This window comes from Schistocerca nitens, chromosome 10 (genome assembly GCF_023898315.1).
Source record: "Schistocerca nitens isolate TAMUIC-IGC-003100 chromosome 10, iqSchNite1.1, whole genome shotgun sequence".
NCBI classification, from domain to species: Eukaryota; Metazoa; Arthropoda; class Insecta; order Orthoptera; family Acrididae; genus Schistocerca; species Schistocerca nitens.
In genome coordinates this window covers 196,432,544-196,444,819 of record NC_064623.1, presented here as the reverse complement: position 1 = coordinate 196,444,819, position 12,276 = coordinate 196,432,544, and the positions used below count along the sequence as shown (strand labels likewise).

The following is a 12,276-nucleotide window of genomic DNA, read 5'->3' as shown; positions in this document are numbered from 1 at the left end:
TTCTCCATCTACCGAGTCGTATGCTTTTTTGAAATCTACAAATACTATTGCAAATCTCTGGCCTCTTGAGATTCTGTAACGAATTAGTGTTTTCAGGTTAAATATTTGTTCAACACAGGATCTACCTTGTCTAAAACCTGCTTGATATTCACCTATTTTTTTATCCAGAACTGGCTCCACGATTTGAAGTAATTTCCTTGACAAAATTTTGTATCCTACTGGTAGTAGCGAGATCCCTCTATAATTATTAACATTCATCTTATCCCCCTTTTTGTGTAGTGGGTGTATCAGGGCACACTGCCAGTCTTCAGGAATTCTTTCTTCGTCCCAGATCTTCTTAAACATATGTTCCAAAACTTGTGGGAGGTTGGTATCCATTATTTTTAGGATTTCTGGTACTATGGAGTCTTCACCTGGGGCTTTATTGTTTTTTAGACTGTGTATTATGTGTTTTATTTCTTCAGCGTCTGGAGGTTTTGACTCGGTATTAGTATTTCGGTGGTTTTCAAAACTCATTTTATCTTTGGGGGGTTCACAATTTAGTAGATTCTCGAAATATTTTGCTAATATTTCACAATTAGTCTTGTTTGTCAAACCTAGCTTGTTCTCTTCATCTTTAAAACATAAATTTGGGGATTGGTATTTGGTTAGCTGTTTTCTAAAAGTTTTGTAGAAATCTCTAGAATTATTTCTTTTAAAGTCTTCCTCAATCTGTTCTAGGTTATCCTGAAATTGTCTTCTTTTTTTATTACGGAAAAGCTTAGCTCCTACTGTAAAAAAAAAAAAATTGTTGTACTGCCTCTGAATAATTGTAACTTGATATTTAGAGGGTGCTTTCTGATTGTAATTTTAAATCTGTTTTGAAAAGGCTTTTAGGAATAAAATTCACATTTATTAAAGGTAATTTTATTTTCCATCAGTTACTTCCTGGCAACTACTTCCACGCTCACCTAGTGTGATTAAATGTGCTAATGTTCTTGCTGAATCGCTAGTATATAAAGTAAATTCTTTAAGAAAATATTTTGAAAGTCTAAATCATACGGTTCAATACGTTTATGGTGTCTTTTACCTATAATAAAGTTTTGTTTGTTTTATTCGTGACATAGCCCATCTGTAAATACAATAGGTTAATATTTTCCATTTTTATGCTTGCAGTTTGGTTTCCCCTAGAATGTTGGCGCTCGGCATATAAACACAGTCGTTGACTCACCTCCGAAGATGTTCTCCGTAGTTGAGAACGAAACGTTAGGGAGAAGAAGTTTTACAGATCGAACACGGCAACTTAGCCCGGAAGTGTTTATTGATGAAGACGCCGGCCGTGAAAGCCTACATGGAATGACATCAAAAAAAGTTTTGCACGACCCAGGTTCCCAGAACTCCTGAAGACAGACGTTGACTGTGGATAGTGTACCACAGACGCAGTCCCTTTGACTGTTCAAAGATGTCACTAAACCCGCCCAAAGATGTAAACAACCATGCACGAGGAAGTCCGACAGCCGATCAGTTCGTCATTCCACCAGGAAGGAGGTATACGGATCGTGTTGTCCGTAGTTCAACCATGCCTAGACGATCAATACCGTGGTTCGATCGCGTCCGCATTGTTACTTTGTGCCAGGAAGGGCTCTCAACAAGGGAAGCGTCCAGGCATCTCGGACTGAACCAAGGCGATGTTATTCGGACATGGAGGAGATACAGAGAAACTGTCGATGACATGACTTGCTCAGGCCGCTCAAGGGCTACTGCTACAGCAGATGACAGCTACCTAGGATTTATGGGTCGGAGGAACCCTGACAGAAACGCCACCATGTTCATTAACGCTTTCCGTGCAGCCACAGGACGTCGTGTCACGACTCAAACTGTGCGCAATAGGCTTCATGAAGCGAAACTTCACTCCCGACGTCCATGGGAAGGTCCATCTTTGCAACCAACACACCATGCAGTGCGGTACAGATGGGCCCAATAACATACCGAATGGATCGCTCAGGATTGGCATCACGTTCTCTTCACCAATGAATGTCGCCTATGCCTTCAACCAGACAATCGTCGCAGATATGTTTGGAGGCAACCCTGTCAGGCTGAACGCCTGAGACACACTGTCCAGCGAGCGCAGCAAGGTGGAGGTTTCCTGATGTTTTGGTGTGGCATTATGTGGGGCCAACGTACGTCGCTGGTGGTCATGGAAGGCGCCGTAACGGCTGTGCGATACGTGAATGCCATCCTCCGACCGATAGTCCAGCCATATCGGCAGGATATTGGCGAGGCATTCGTCTTCATGGACGACAATTCACGCCCCCATCGTGCATCCTGTGCATGATTTTCTACAGAATAGCGACATCGCTCGCCTAGAAAATGGTTCAAATGGCTCTGAGCACTATGGGACTTAAGATCTGAGGTCATCATCAGTCCCCTAGAACTACTTAAACCTAACTAACCTAAGGAAATCACATACATCCATGCCAGAGGCAGGACTCGAACCAGCGACCGTAGCGGTCGCGCTGTTCCAGACTGAAGCGCTCGACTATAGTGGCCAGCATGTTTTCCAGAAATGAACTCTATCGACCATGCCTGAGATAGATTGGAAACGACTGTTTATGGACGATGTGACCCACCAACCACTCTGAGGGATCTACGCCGAATCTCTGTTGAGGAGTGGGACAATCTGGACCAACAGTGCCTTGATGAACTTGCGCATAATATGCCACGACGAATACAGGCGTGCATCAGTGCAAGAGGACGTGTCACGGGATATTAGAGGTACCGCTGTGTACAGCAATCTGGACCACCACCTCTTAAGGTCTCGCTGTATGGTGGTACAACATGCACTGTGTGGTTTTCATGAGCAATAAAAAGTTTGGAAATGATGTTTATGTTGATCTCTATTCAAATTTTCTGTGCGGGTTCCGGAACTCTGGGAACGGAGGTGAAGCAAAACTTTTTTTGATGTGTGTATTACAGTGTTTTATTCGAGTACTTCGATGTTGCGCTTGCAGTATTTCTACACGTTACGGCGTTTGTATGCCATAATAAACTTTATCCACGACGTATGTTGTGATGTTTGTAAGAAACTCGCGTAACGTTAGAAGAAATTATGATTTTATTTCAGAAATTGTAAAATTCTATGTCACTGCTGAGAAATTACAGTTTTTACTGGTACTATATGTTACGCTTCTTGTAAAAACTGATGTAACACAGAAAAGCATTTTTACGATTATATTCCATAAACTTAACTTTATTATGTCGACATGTCATGTTTTCGGTTTTTGATGTCAACGTCATCTGCTTCTTTCTTGGGTTTACTGCCTCCCCAACGGTAGTCTGTCGTGCGAAGTCTCATGATTAACGGCTTTCGAATTGCACTTAGTGTGTACGTCTCACATTAGAGTCTATATTTTTCTTGTATTGCTAGTGTGAGCATTTTTGACCTCTTTGTAAATAGTTTTCAGCGTGAGTTTCGTTCTTGCTGCTGCTTGATTTTTCTTTGTCATATATTCTAGCATGTTCTAATTACGACTTTTGTCATTTAAAGCCGCAGTTTCCTGAATATGATGTGTCTGCGACCAAGAAATCTTCTAACATGCCTATGCTGCACAGGTTTCGCTGGGATGACCTTAGACAGACTACATACAGTCCACATATCTCCCCATACGATTTACATATTTTCAGAACCACGAAGAACAAAATTCGTGGTCGTACGTTTCCTTCAAACGATGAGGTGCACGGTTGGATACAATCATGATTCCATAAGCAACGGCAATTACCGTCTTGTTTCACAGTGCGATAAATGTATTAACAGTTACAACAATGACCTCCCTATATGATAAACAGTTTACTTAATTTTGTTCTATTTGTCTCGTTTTCGTCTGACTGCCCCTTATACGATTGACAAGAAAAAACTCGTGCGTGTTATGACATCTCCTGGAAAGCCCTATAAAAATTAAACTGAATCCATATCAGTTGTGTAAATCGTGTAAATGTGCAGTGTAAAGAAAGTACAAAACTGAGTGTATTTCTGTCGATAAAAACCGTAGCTAATATGACAGATAGCTCTAAAATCTACAACTCGTTGAAGTGACTTTTTTTGCTAAAAATGTTAATAAAATATGTATTTTAGTATCAAAAAGTAACTATACACCGTAAAGACATTCTTTGTAACCATGGACATCTTATCTTTCTGTCTTTTCTTTTGTTTGTGCCGTGTTTCCCGCAGATACGCAGGGTCGGCATGGTTAATCGGATGTGGCAATGTTAGTTGAAGAGGTGGCCAAATGCCATTCCTGCCTGCTTCTGTAAAATATCTGGGAGTATGCGTACGGAACTATTTGAAGTGGAATGATCATACAAAATTAATTGTTGGTAAGTCGGATGCCAGATTGAGATTCATTGGGAGAGTCCTTAGAAAATGTAATCCATCAACAAAGGAGATCGCTTATAAAACAGTCGTTCGACCTATACTTGAGTATTGCTCATCAGTGTGGGATCCGTACCAGGATGGGTTGACAGAGGAGATAGAGAAGATCCAAAGAAGGGCGGCGCGTTTCGTCACAGGGTTATTTGGTAAGCGTGATAGCGTTACGGAAATGTTTAGCAAACTCAAGTGGCAGACTCTGCAAGAGAGGCGCTCTGCATCGCGGTGTAGCTTGCTGTCCAGGTTTCGAGAGGTGCGTTTCTGGATGAGGAATATGTTGCTTCCCCCTACTTACACCTCCCGAGGAGATCACGAATGTAAAATTGGAGAGATTCGAGCGCGCACGGAGGCTTTCGGCAGTCGTTCTTCCCGCGAACCATACGCGACTGGAACAGAAAAGGGAGGTAATGACAGTGGCACGTAAAGTGTCCTCCGCCACACACCGTTGGGTGGCTTGCGGAGTATAAGTGTAGATGTAGATGTATTAACAGTGTATTTTTTTTTATTTAATCGTATGGCTAGGGCCCCCTGTCGGGCAGACCGTTCGCCGGGTGCCGGTCTTTCAATGTGACGCCACTTCGACGACCTGCAGTCGATGAGGGTGAAAAGAATGATGATGAGGACAACACAACACCCAATCCCTGAGCGGAGAAAATTCCCCGACCGAGCCGGGAATCGAACCCGGGCCCAGAGAATTGACAGTCCGTCACGCTGACCATTTTTTTTTTTATCCAATGTCAGGCTTACCACCTTTGCTGACATACATGTTGTTGTACTATCGCATAAATAGTGTCTACAAAGTCCATATGTTGACAAATAGTGGCTAATTAGAAAAGTAATTAATTAAGGAAATGAATAAAACTGAAAATGCCCAAATGAAAGACATGAAGACATTGCGGATAGTACATATACAAAAGAAACATGCTCCTGTAGCAATGAAATGAAATTCGTGTCGTGGGCGACACCTGCTCACGACCCGACGTTCGATAAAGCAAGAGAGCCATCTATCGACTCGTTCTCCAGACGTTGGTGTAGGACCGGGCCGTCTTCTCGAAATTAACTAAGGGTCCGTAAGTGTGATCGATGTCTATCTCGGCTTCGTCGTCTCTCATCTCTCACCCGTCACACCCCATCTGGCCGGCGGGTCGGTAAATGTAAGTCGCAAGTAATTAGCGAAGTCTTGCCTATATTTCTTATGCTGTTGCAGCTTCGTGTGTCCATCCAGGAGAAAATGCCAAAAATCAATTTTGTCCTTTTCCGATTCGTTATACACGTAGCCCACCACCATTCCCCGCACCCATGTCACTGCATTGGTTTTTTGGACCGGGAAATAAGATTCTTGGGGGAAAAAAAGTGTGTCTGATGAAATTGTGTGAGGGGCGGAGCGTAACAGGAACGCCAATATCTGTTGTGCCAAGTGCCACACTGGAGCCGTCCCACTACATGCTAAACGATGTTCATCAGTGTCCACTGTTGCGCAGCCTAAACATAGTGGAGTGTCTGCCAAATGAATCGCGTGCCGCCGTTGATTCGTTGCGAACTTCCTATTTATCACCACATACCATGTTGAGCGTACCGACGTTGGGAGGTAAACGTTCCGTATAACGCGCCATATCTGTCGCCAGTTCTTGTCTGGGTACTTCTTTTCCAGGGTATTCCCGGGGCACCGGCGCAGTAAGAGTTGGTATACGTCTCGCGTCGTCGGTAGTCGTGTTGTTGGGAAGGAATCTCTGACATAGCTAAGCTCCAAAAAAAAAAAAAAAGACTTGAAATGTGACAGCTTCGGTGAAATATGGCCCACATCGACTGGGGGCAGCATTGAAGTGGGCGCTAGTACATCGGCCAACGCACCCGAGATATTGCGAAATTGACCGCGCCACTGTCGGAAAATCGTACTGACGAATAACGCCCGTGCCTTTTCATATACGTTCACTAGACCAAGTCCACCCTCTCCAGGTGGTAGCGTAAGCGTTGTGTATCGGATCTTAAACAGGTGTCCCACACTCACGTAGGTTCCGAAAGTTGCTTGTATCCGTGATGCCATTGTGCGCGTTAAAGGCAGGACATGCGCTACGTGAGTGAGTCTCGGTGCTAGGTATACGTTAACATAGGTCACCCTCTGAATCATATCCAACGCTCTTAATTTCTGTAACAGCACCATTGTCCGCATCAGCTTCAATATGCGTCGGTAGTTTTCCGCTGCTGTCCGCTGCACATCCGTGTGGAACGTAATACCTAGGCATTTTATGGTCTTAACTAAGATGAGCGGGCCTTCCTCCCCCGGTTGTAATCCTCGACCGACATTCATGCAGCGTGATTTTTGTAGATTAAGCACGCTTCCTGCCGCCATCCCGTATCGCTGTATCCATGCCAACGCCGTACGTACTTCTTCGCCTGTCCGTGCCACCAGCATCACATCGTCAGCATAAGCGCGGCAATGAAAGGTCAGTTGTGGCAACGGCACTCTCTCCAACCGTCTTCGGAGACCATATAGACAGGGTTCCAAAGCCATTGCATACAAAAATATCGAAAGGGGGCAACCTTGACGAACTGACCTTGAAATAACAATGTAGTCAGTGCCCCGCCCATTCACCGAGACCTTTGATCGTACGCCGTGTAACAGTCGCATGATCACTAGGATGAAGGCCTGTGGGATTCCCAATCTGCCCATCACCGCATGCAAAAAGGTATGATCCACTCTGTGGAACGCATGATCGAAGTCAATAGCGACGAGTGCCCCACGCACTCGGCATGCCGCTGCTAATGCGATGATATCTCGGTAGTCACCGAGCGCCGTATGTACGTTACTCTTACCGCCGAGGCAAGTTTGATCTCTGAGGAGTCTATCAGAAAGTGAAGACCGCAGGCGAGCCCCAAGGATGCGCGCGAAAATCTTATAGTCGCAGTTCAAGAGAGTGAGTGGTCTATAATCTCCTGGATTTCTGCCACCGCGTGGTTTGGGTATTGGGATGATGATACCCTCCGTGAATTCGGCAGGTATCTCAGTCTGCGGTAACAGGAGTTCGTTGTACATCTGAATCCAGGTCCGTCCCATGAGGTATGCAAAGGCGCGGTAAAATTCAATTGGGAAGCCGTCCTGTCCTGGGGACTTTTTCGGAGCCCCCCTGGCAATTGCGTCTGTCAGCTCGTCCTCTGTTATCGCTGTGATGAAAGTCTCTGCATCCAGTGGTGGTCCTCTATCTGGCATTTCCGAGATGACATCATGTAGTGTCTCGTGGTTCACATGTACAGGTCCATATAACTGGCGGAAATAGTCGGTAAACACATGCGCAATATCACGCTGGTGCACAACTTGCTGGCCAGTTTCAGAGATTAGTTCCCTGATCAATGTCCTGCGTCGTCGTTGGCGTTCACGTACCACGTGGTGCATGGAGGGGGTTTCGGCAGCAACTGTGTCCGCCAATCTCGCCCGGACCATTATACCTTCCATTCTTAGTCTCGTCAGCTGTAATAACTTGGCTTTTATCCTGCGCATGGCCGTGTGCCTTTCCGGCGATGGTTGTTGGGTCATCAGCTCCCTCAGGGCTGTAAAATAAAAATCAGCCGTTGTGCGGTTCCACTGCGATTTGTCCTGCCCGTATCGTATCAAGGTTCTCCGTAACGTTGGTTTTGCGCATTTAATCCACCACTGGAGAACCGAGGTGTATGCTCGTCGGCGGCGAACGCAGGTCTCCCAGGCCGCCTCTATCGACCGGTGACATTCAGTGTCACGTAAAAGTGCACAATTCATTTTCCAGTGACCTTTACTCCGCCATATCTTCTGACGCGTTAGTGAAATCGTACAAACGTACGCCATATGATCCGTAAAAGCCGCTGGCCAGATTTCGGCATCCAGTATCGCCGTCCGTAGTGCTCGTGTCACATACACCCTATCAAGTCTACTCGCCGAGTGTCCCGTGACAAACGTATAACCCGGTCTGTCACCATGCTGCAGTTCCCAGGTATCCAGAAGCGCCATTTCGGTAATCAACGCACGCAGTTCCATGCATGGCACATAATGAGGTACTTGGTCCTTTTTGTCGACGACACAATTAAAGTCGCCGCCCACTATATAGTTATCAAAGCGTCCAGCGAACAACGGTGCTATGTCTTCGGTGTAAAAAGTTGCCCTTTCTCTTCGTTTTGTGGAGCCAGATGGTGCGTATAAATTGATGAAACGAACGCCGTCGACAGTGATCGCTATGCCACGTGCCGAAGGGAGAGACCTTACGTCCTCCACTCCTATTCCTTCCCTGGTGAGAATCGCTACGCCGCATCCACTTTCATCGTGCACTGAATAATGTGCCTCGTAACCGTAGAACTCTGGCGGCGATGTGAAGCGCACTTCTTGTAGGAGTACAATGTCCACGTCCGCAGCGCGTAACATATCTTTCAGCATTTGAATTTTAAGCGGTGTCCGTATGCCATTATTGTTTATCGTGGCAATGCGGTACGCCTGGCTTGTGTTCATCAGTTGTAGGGCGGTGTCATTAAGCGTCCATCTGCCCCCGGCGCTCCTCAACACACTAAGTTGGTCAACATTTCCCGACCCCCCCGGCCTCTGGCCAGGACTGTCCTCAATCGTCACGTTCGTATTTTCATCCTGTTCCTGTTGGTCCATTTCTTGCGTCCAGTCCCCCAGCATATTTCCGGAACTGGTCGATGGATGGGAGGTAACGTTGTCATCGCTCTGATGTTGGACAGTTGTCATCTCCACTTCCGCCTTCCGGTCACCAGAAGGAGAGTTCAAGTTATCGTCGCTGTGTAGTTCCTGCATCGTCATCTCAGTATCTGTTGAATCCACTGGTCTCAGGTCGATACTGTCGTTGTCGTCCACTGTCCCCTCGGGACTATGGCTATCGTCAGCAGAAGTCAGTCGACGCTTCTTTCTTCTCTTCGGCGAACGCTGTTTCCGTTGCCTTGCTTCCGCATCGGCTGTTGGGGTTGCGTATCCTCCGTCTGGGGCCTGGCCTATCACGCTCTCGGTGGAAGCACTGGCAGCCACCACGGATGAGCCTGGGGCGGCCGTCAGCTGCATCTCTTGTGCGGTGTCCTGTGTCTGCTGTAGTGGAACCGGTGGTCGGAGTTCCAGTCCGTTGGTGTCCATGTTCTCTATAGGGGGCAGCTGCTGGTGCCCGTCGGAAGTCTCCCTCACGTCACCTCTCAGGGCTTCCACAAAGGTCAACGGTAAGACAGTCGTCGGTTGTGGCGCCTGAACGTCATCCCGTGGAGTTTGCACTAAACGTCGCTGGAGGCATTCCGAGCGGACGTGACCTTCTTTCCCGCACCCCGAGCAAGTGCGAGGTTGCCCATCATAGATTATAATCGCTCGACAACCTCCTATGTACAAATAAGAGGGGACGTGCTTGCGCAGTTCTATCCGTATTTGTCACACCCCATTTAAAACGGGGTACGTGGTAAAACTCGTCCATTTTTCGGCCACATGGGATAGAACTGTACCGTATGGTGGAAAGGCGTCGGTAACAAGTTCAGACGGGACCTGAAACGGAAGTTCGAAGACTCGTATAGTGCGGATCCCCATTCCCACGTGATCGACTGTAACCGCACCAACATTCCCGTCGGCATGACAGAAACGATACCCGTTCGGTGATCGTTGTAGAAGACTTTCGCAAGCAGGCTCGTCAACAAGCTTGACATAGACGACGCTTGAAACGAGCGATAAATTGATTCCCTCGATTTCCTGTGGATCGATTTTTACCTCTTCTCTGAAGAAACGTTCAATCTCGTGTGCCTTCGGTCGTGTATAGTCGTTCGCAAAACTGAACTTCAAAGTCGTTTTTCAGTACGAGTGTGCCATCTCGTTCTAGACTCACAACACCGCACACGCGAAGCTGCTCCGGCGTAAACAAACAGTAAGTAAGAGAGATTCTTCGATGAATTTTGCACAGCATACACACCATACTGAAAGGTGTATGAAATTCTAGAATTTTACAAATCTCTTAAAAACTGTGGTAAAAATTGACACCGCTTAAAATTCAAATGCTGAAAGATATGTTACGCGCTGCGGACGTGGACATTGTACTCCTACCACAGCGCGGCCGGCAGGCAACACGGTCCGCACTGTGTCACTGCCGAAGGCAGACTGACCATTCAGCTACCGACAATCCCGACCACATCTTACATTAAGGGGGTAGGACGTCAAACGTGCCAACTTGGAGCAGGAGAGGCATCACAGGACATTTTAATTTCCACTGTCTATACTTAAAAAAAAAAAAATGGTCCAAATAGCTCTGAGGTCATCAGTCCCCTAGAACTTAGAACTACTCAAACCTAACTAACCTAAGGACATCACACACACCCATGTCCGAAGCAGGATTCGAACCTGTGACCGTAGCGGTCACGCGGTTCCAGACTGAAGCACCTAGAACCGTATACTTTTACAAACAAATTCATAAAACTTTGTCAGCATTACCAGCAAGGATTCAGAATTTACACTCACAGCAGTGGAAGTTCGAAAACATAACAAAATAAATTTTTTTTACATGTGAAATTTCATCATTTTTTTCACTTAATAATGGCAGCATTTATTGCTATAGCTACACTTTTCTTCATAAGTAAGAGAGATTCTTCGATGAATTTTGCACAGCATACACACCATACTGAAAGGTGTATGAAATTCTAGAATTTTACAAATCTCTTAAAAACTGTGGTAAAAATTGAGGTAATTAACTAGAAAATTTGTGTTTCTTCTGAACATAAAGTTTAAAATATAACAGCTCATTCGTTTTTTCATAAATTAAATAAATTCTAGAGTTTGAGACACCTGTAAATATGGTTTGTATGCTGTGCAAAATTCATCGAAGAATCTCTCTAACTTATCAAGAAAAGTGTACCTATAGCAACAAATGCAGCCATTAGTAAGTGAAACAATGATGAAATTTCACATGTAAAGAAATCTATTTTGTTATGTTTTCGTTCTTCCACTGCAATGAGTGTGAATCCTGAATCCTTCCTGGTGATGCTGACAAAGTTTTATGAATTTATTTGTAAAAGTATAGTAATTGGAAAATTAAATGTCGTGTGATGCCTCTCCTGCTCCAAGTTGGCCCGTTTGACGTCCTACCCCCCTTAAAATCAAAACACTTTAACACCAAAGAAGAGAGAGTGACGACATAGTGTCCAGAGCACTTCGTGTTGAGAAGACTCACCAGAAGCAGTGGGTGCGGCATCGTGACCAGCTCGTCCCCGGTGAGGCCCGGAGCGCTCTTGCCCTGGTTGAACAGCCACGTGATCTTGTTGTTGTACGAGACGGTGTCGTCCTCCTTGTGGTCGCGCAGCTTCACCTTCTGCTTGTACTCCCTGCAACAGAAACGAAGACAGTTTGGCGTGAGGAGATACGCCCGAGTCCGAAAGTTGGAACGTTCTACACGTCTCAGAAGCTTGTCGATGTACCGACGCTATAGTCAGAACTACCGGCGTTGTCCCACTTACAACACCAACAATAAGAGTGCAAATTCTCTGTCTATACGACTTGGCCATTCGTACAGCGCATGCACACTGGGCACTGGTCTCTTGCCTTCCCACTCTCTCCTCTCACGACGCTCATCTCGTGGAACGACCAAAGTAGTGTGTGTGTGTGTGTGTGTGTGTTCGAAACAGCTCTCACACATAATCTGCTGTCGAATGTACAGTTTGGTTTTAGAAATGGTTTAACAACTGTAAATGCTATATTCTCTTTTCTCTGTGAGGTTTTGGACGGATTAAATAAAAGGTTGCGAACACTAGGTGTTTTCTTTGATTTAACGAAGGCTTTTGACTGTGTTGACCACAAAATATTACTGCAGAAGTTGGATCATTATGGAGTAAGGGGAGTAGCTCACAATTGGTTCGCCTCTTACTTTAAGAACAGA

The 12,276-nt window shown here is 45.7% G+C and overlaps 1 protein-coding gene across 1 annotated transcript in view; it reads right to left on the bottom strand.

Annotated features, from left to right (window-relative positions):
- LOC126210549 (sensory neuron membrane protein 1-like) overlaps window positions 1-12,276 on the bottom strand; it is a 304,792-nt gene that overhangs the window by 173,405 nt on the left and 119,111 nt on the right. Inside the window, exon 4 of the mRNA XM_049939802.1 lies at window positions 11,575-11,725. Within this exon, the coding sequence (XP_049795759.1) occupies window positions 11,575-11,725 (151 nt within the window). The remainder of the gene's footprint in view (window positions 1-11,574; window positions 11,726-12,276) is intronic.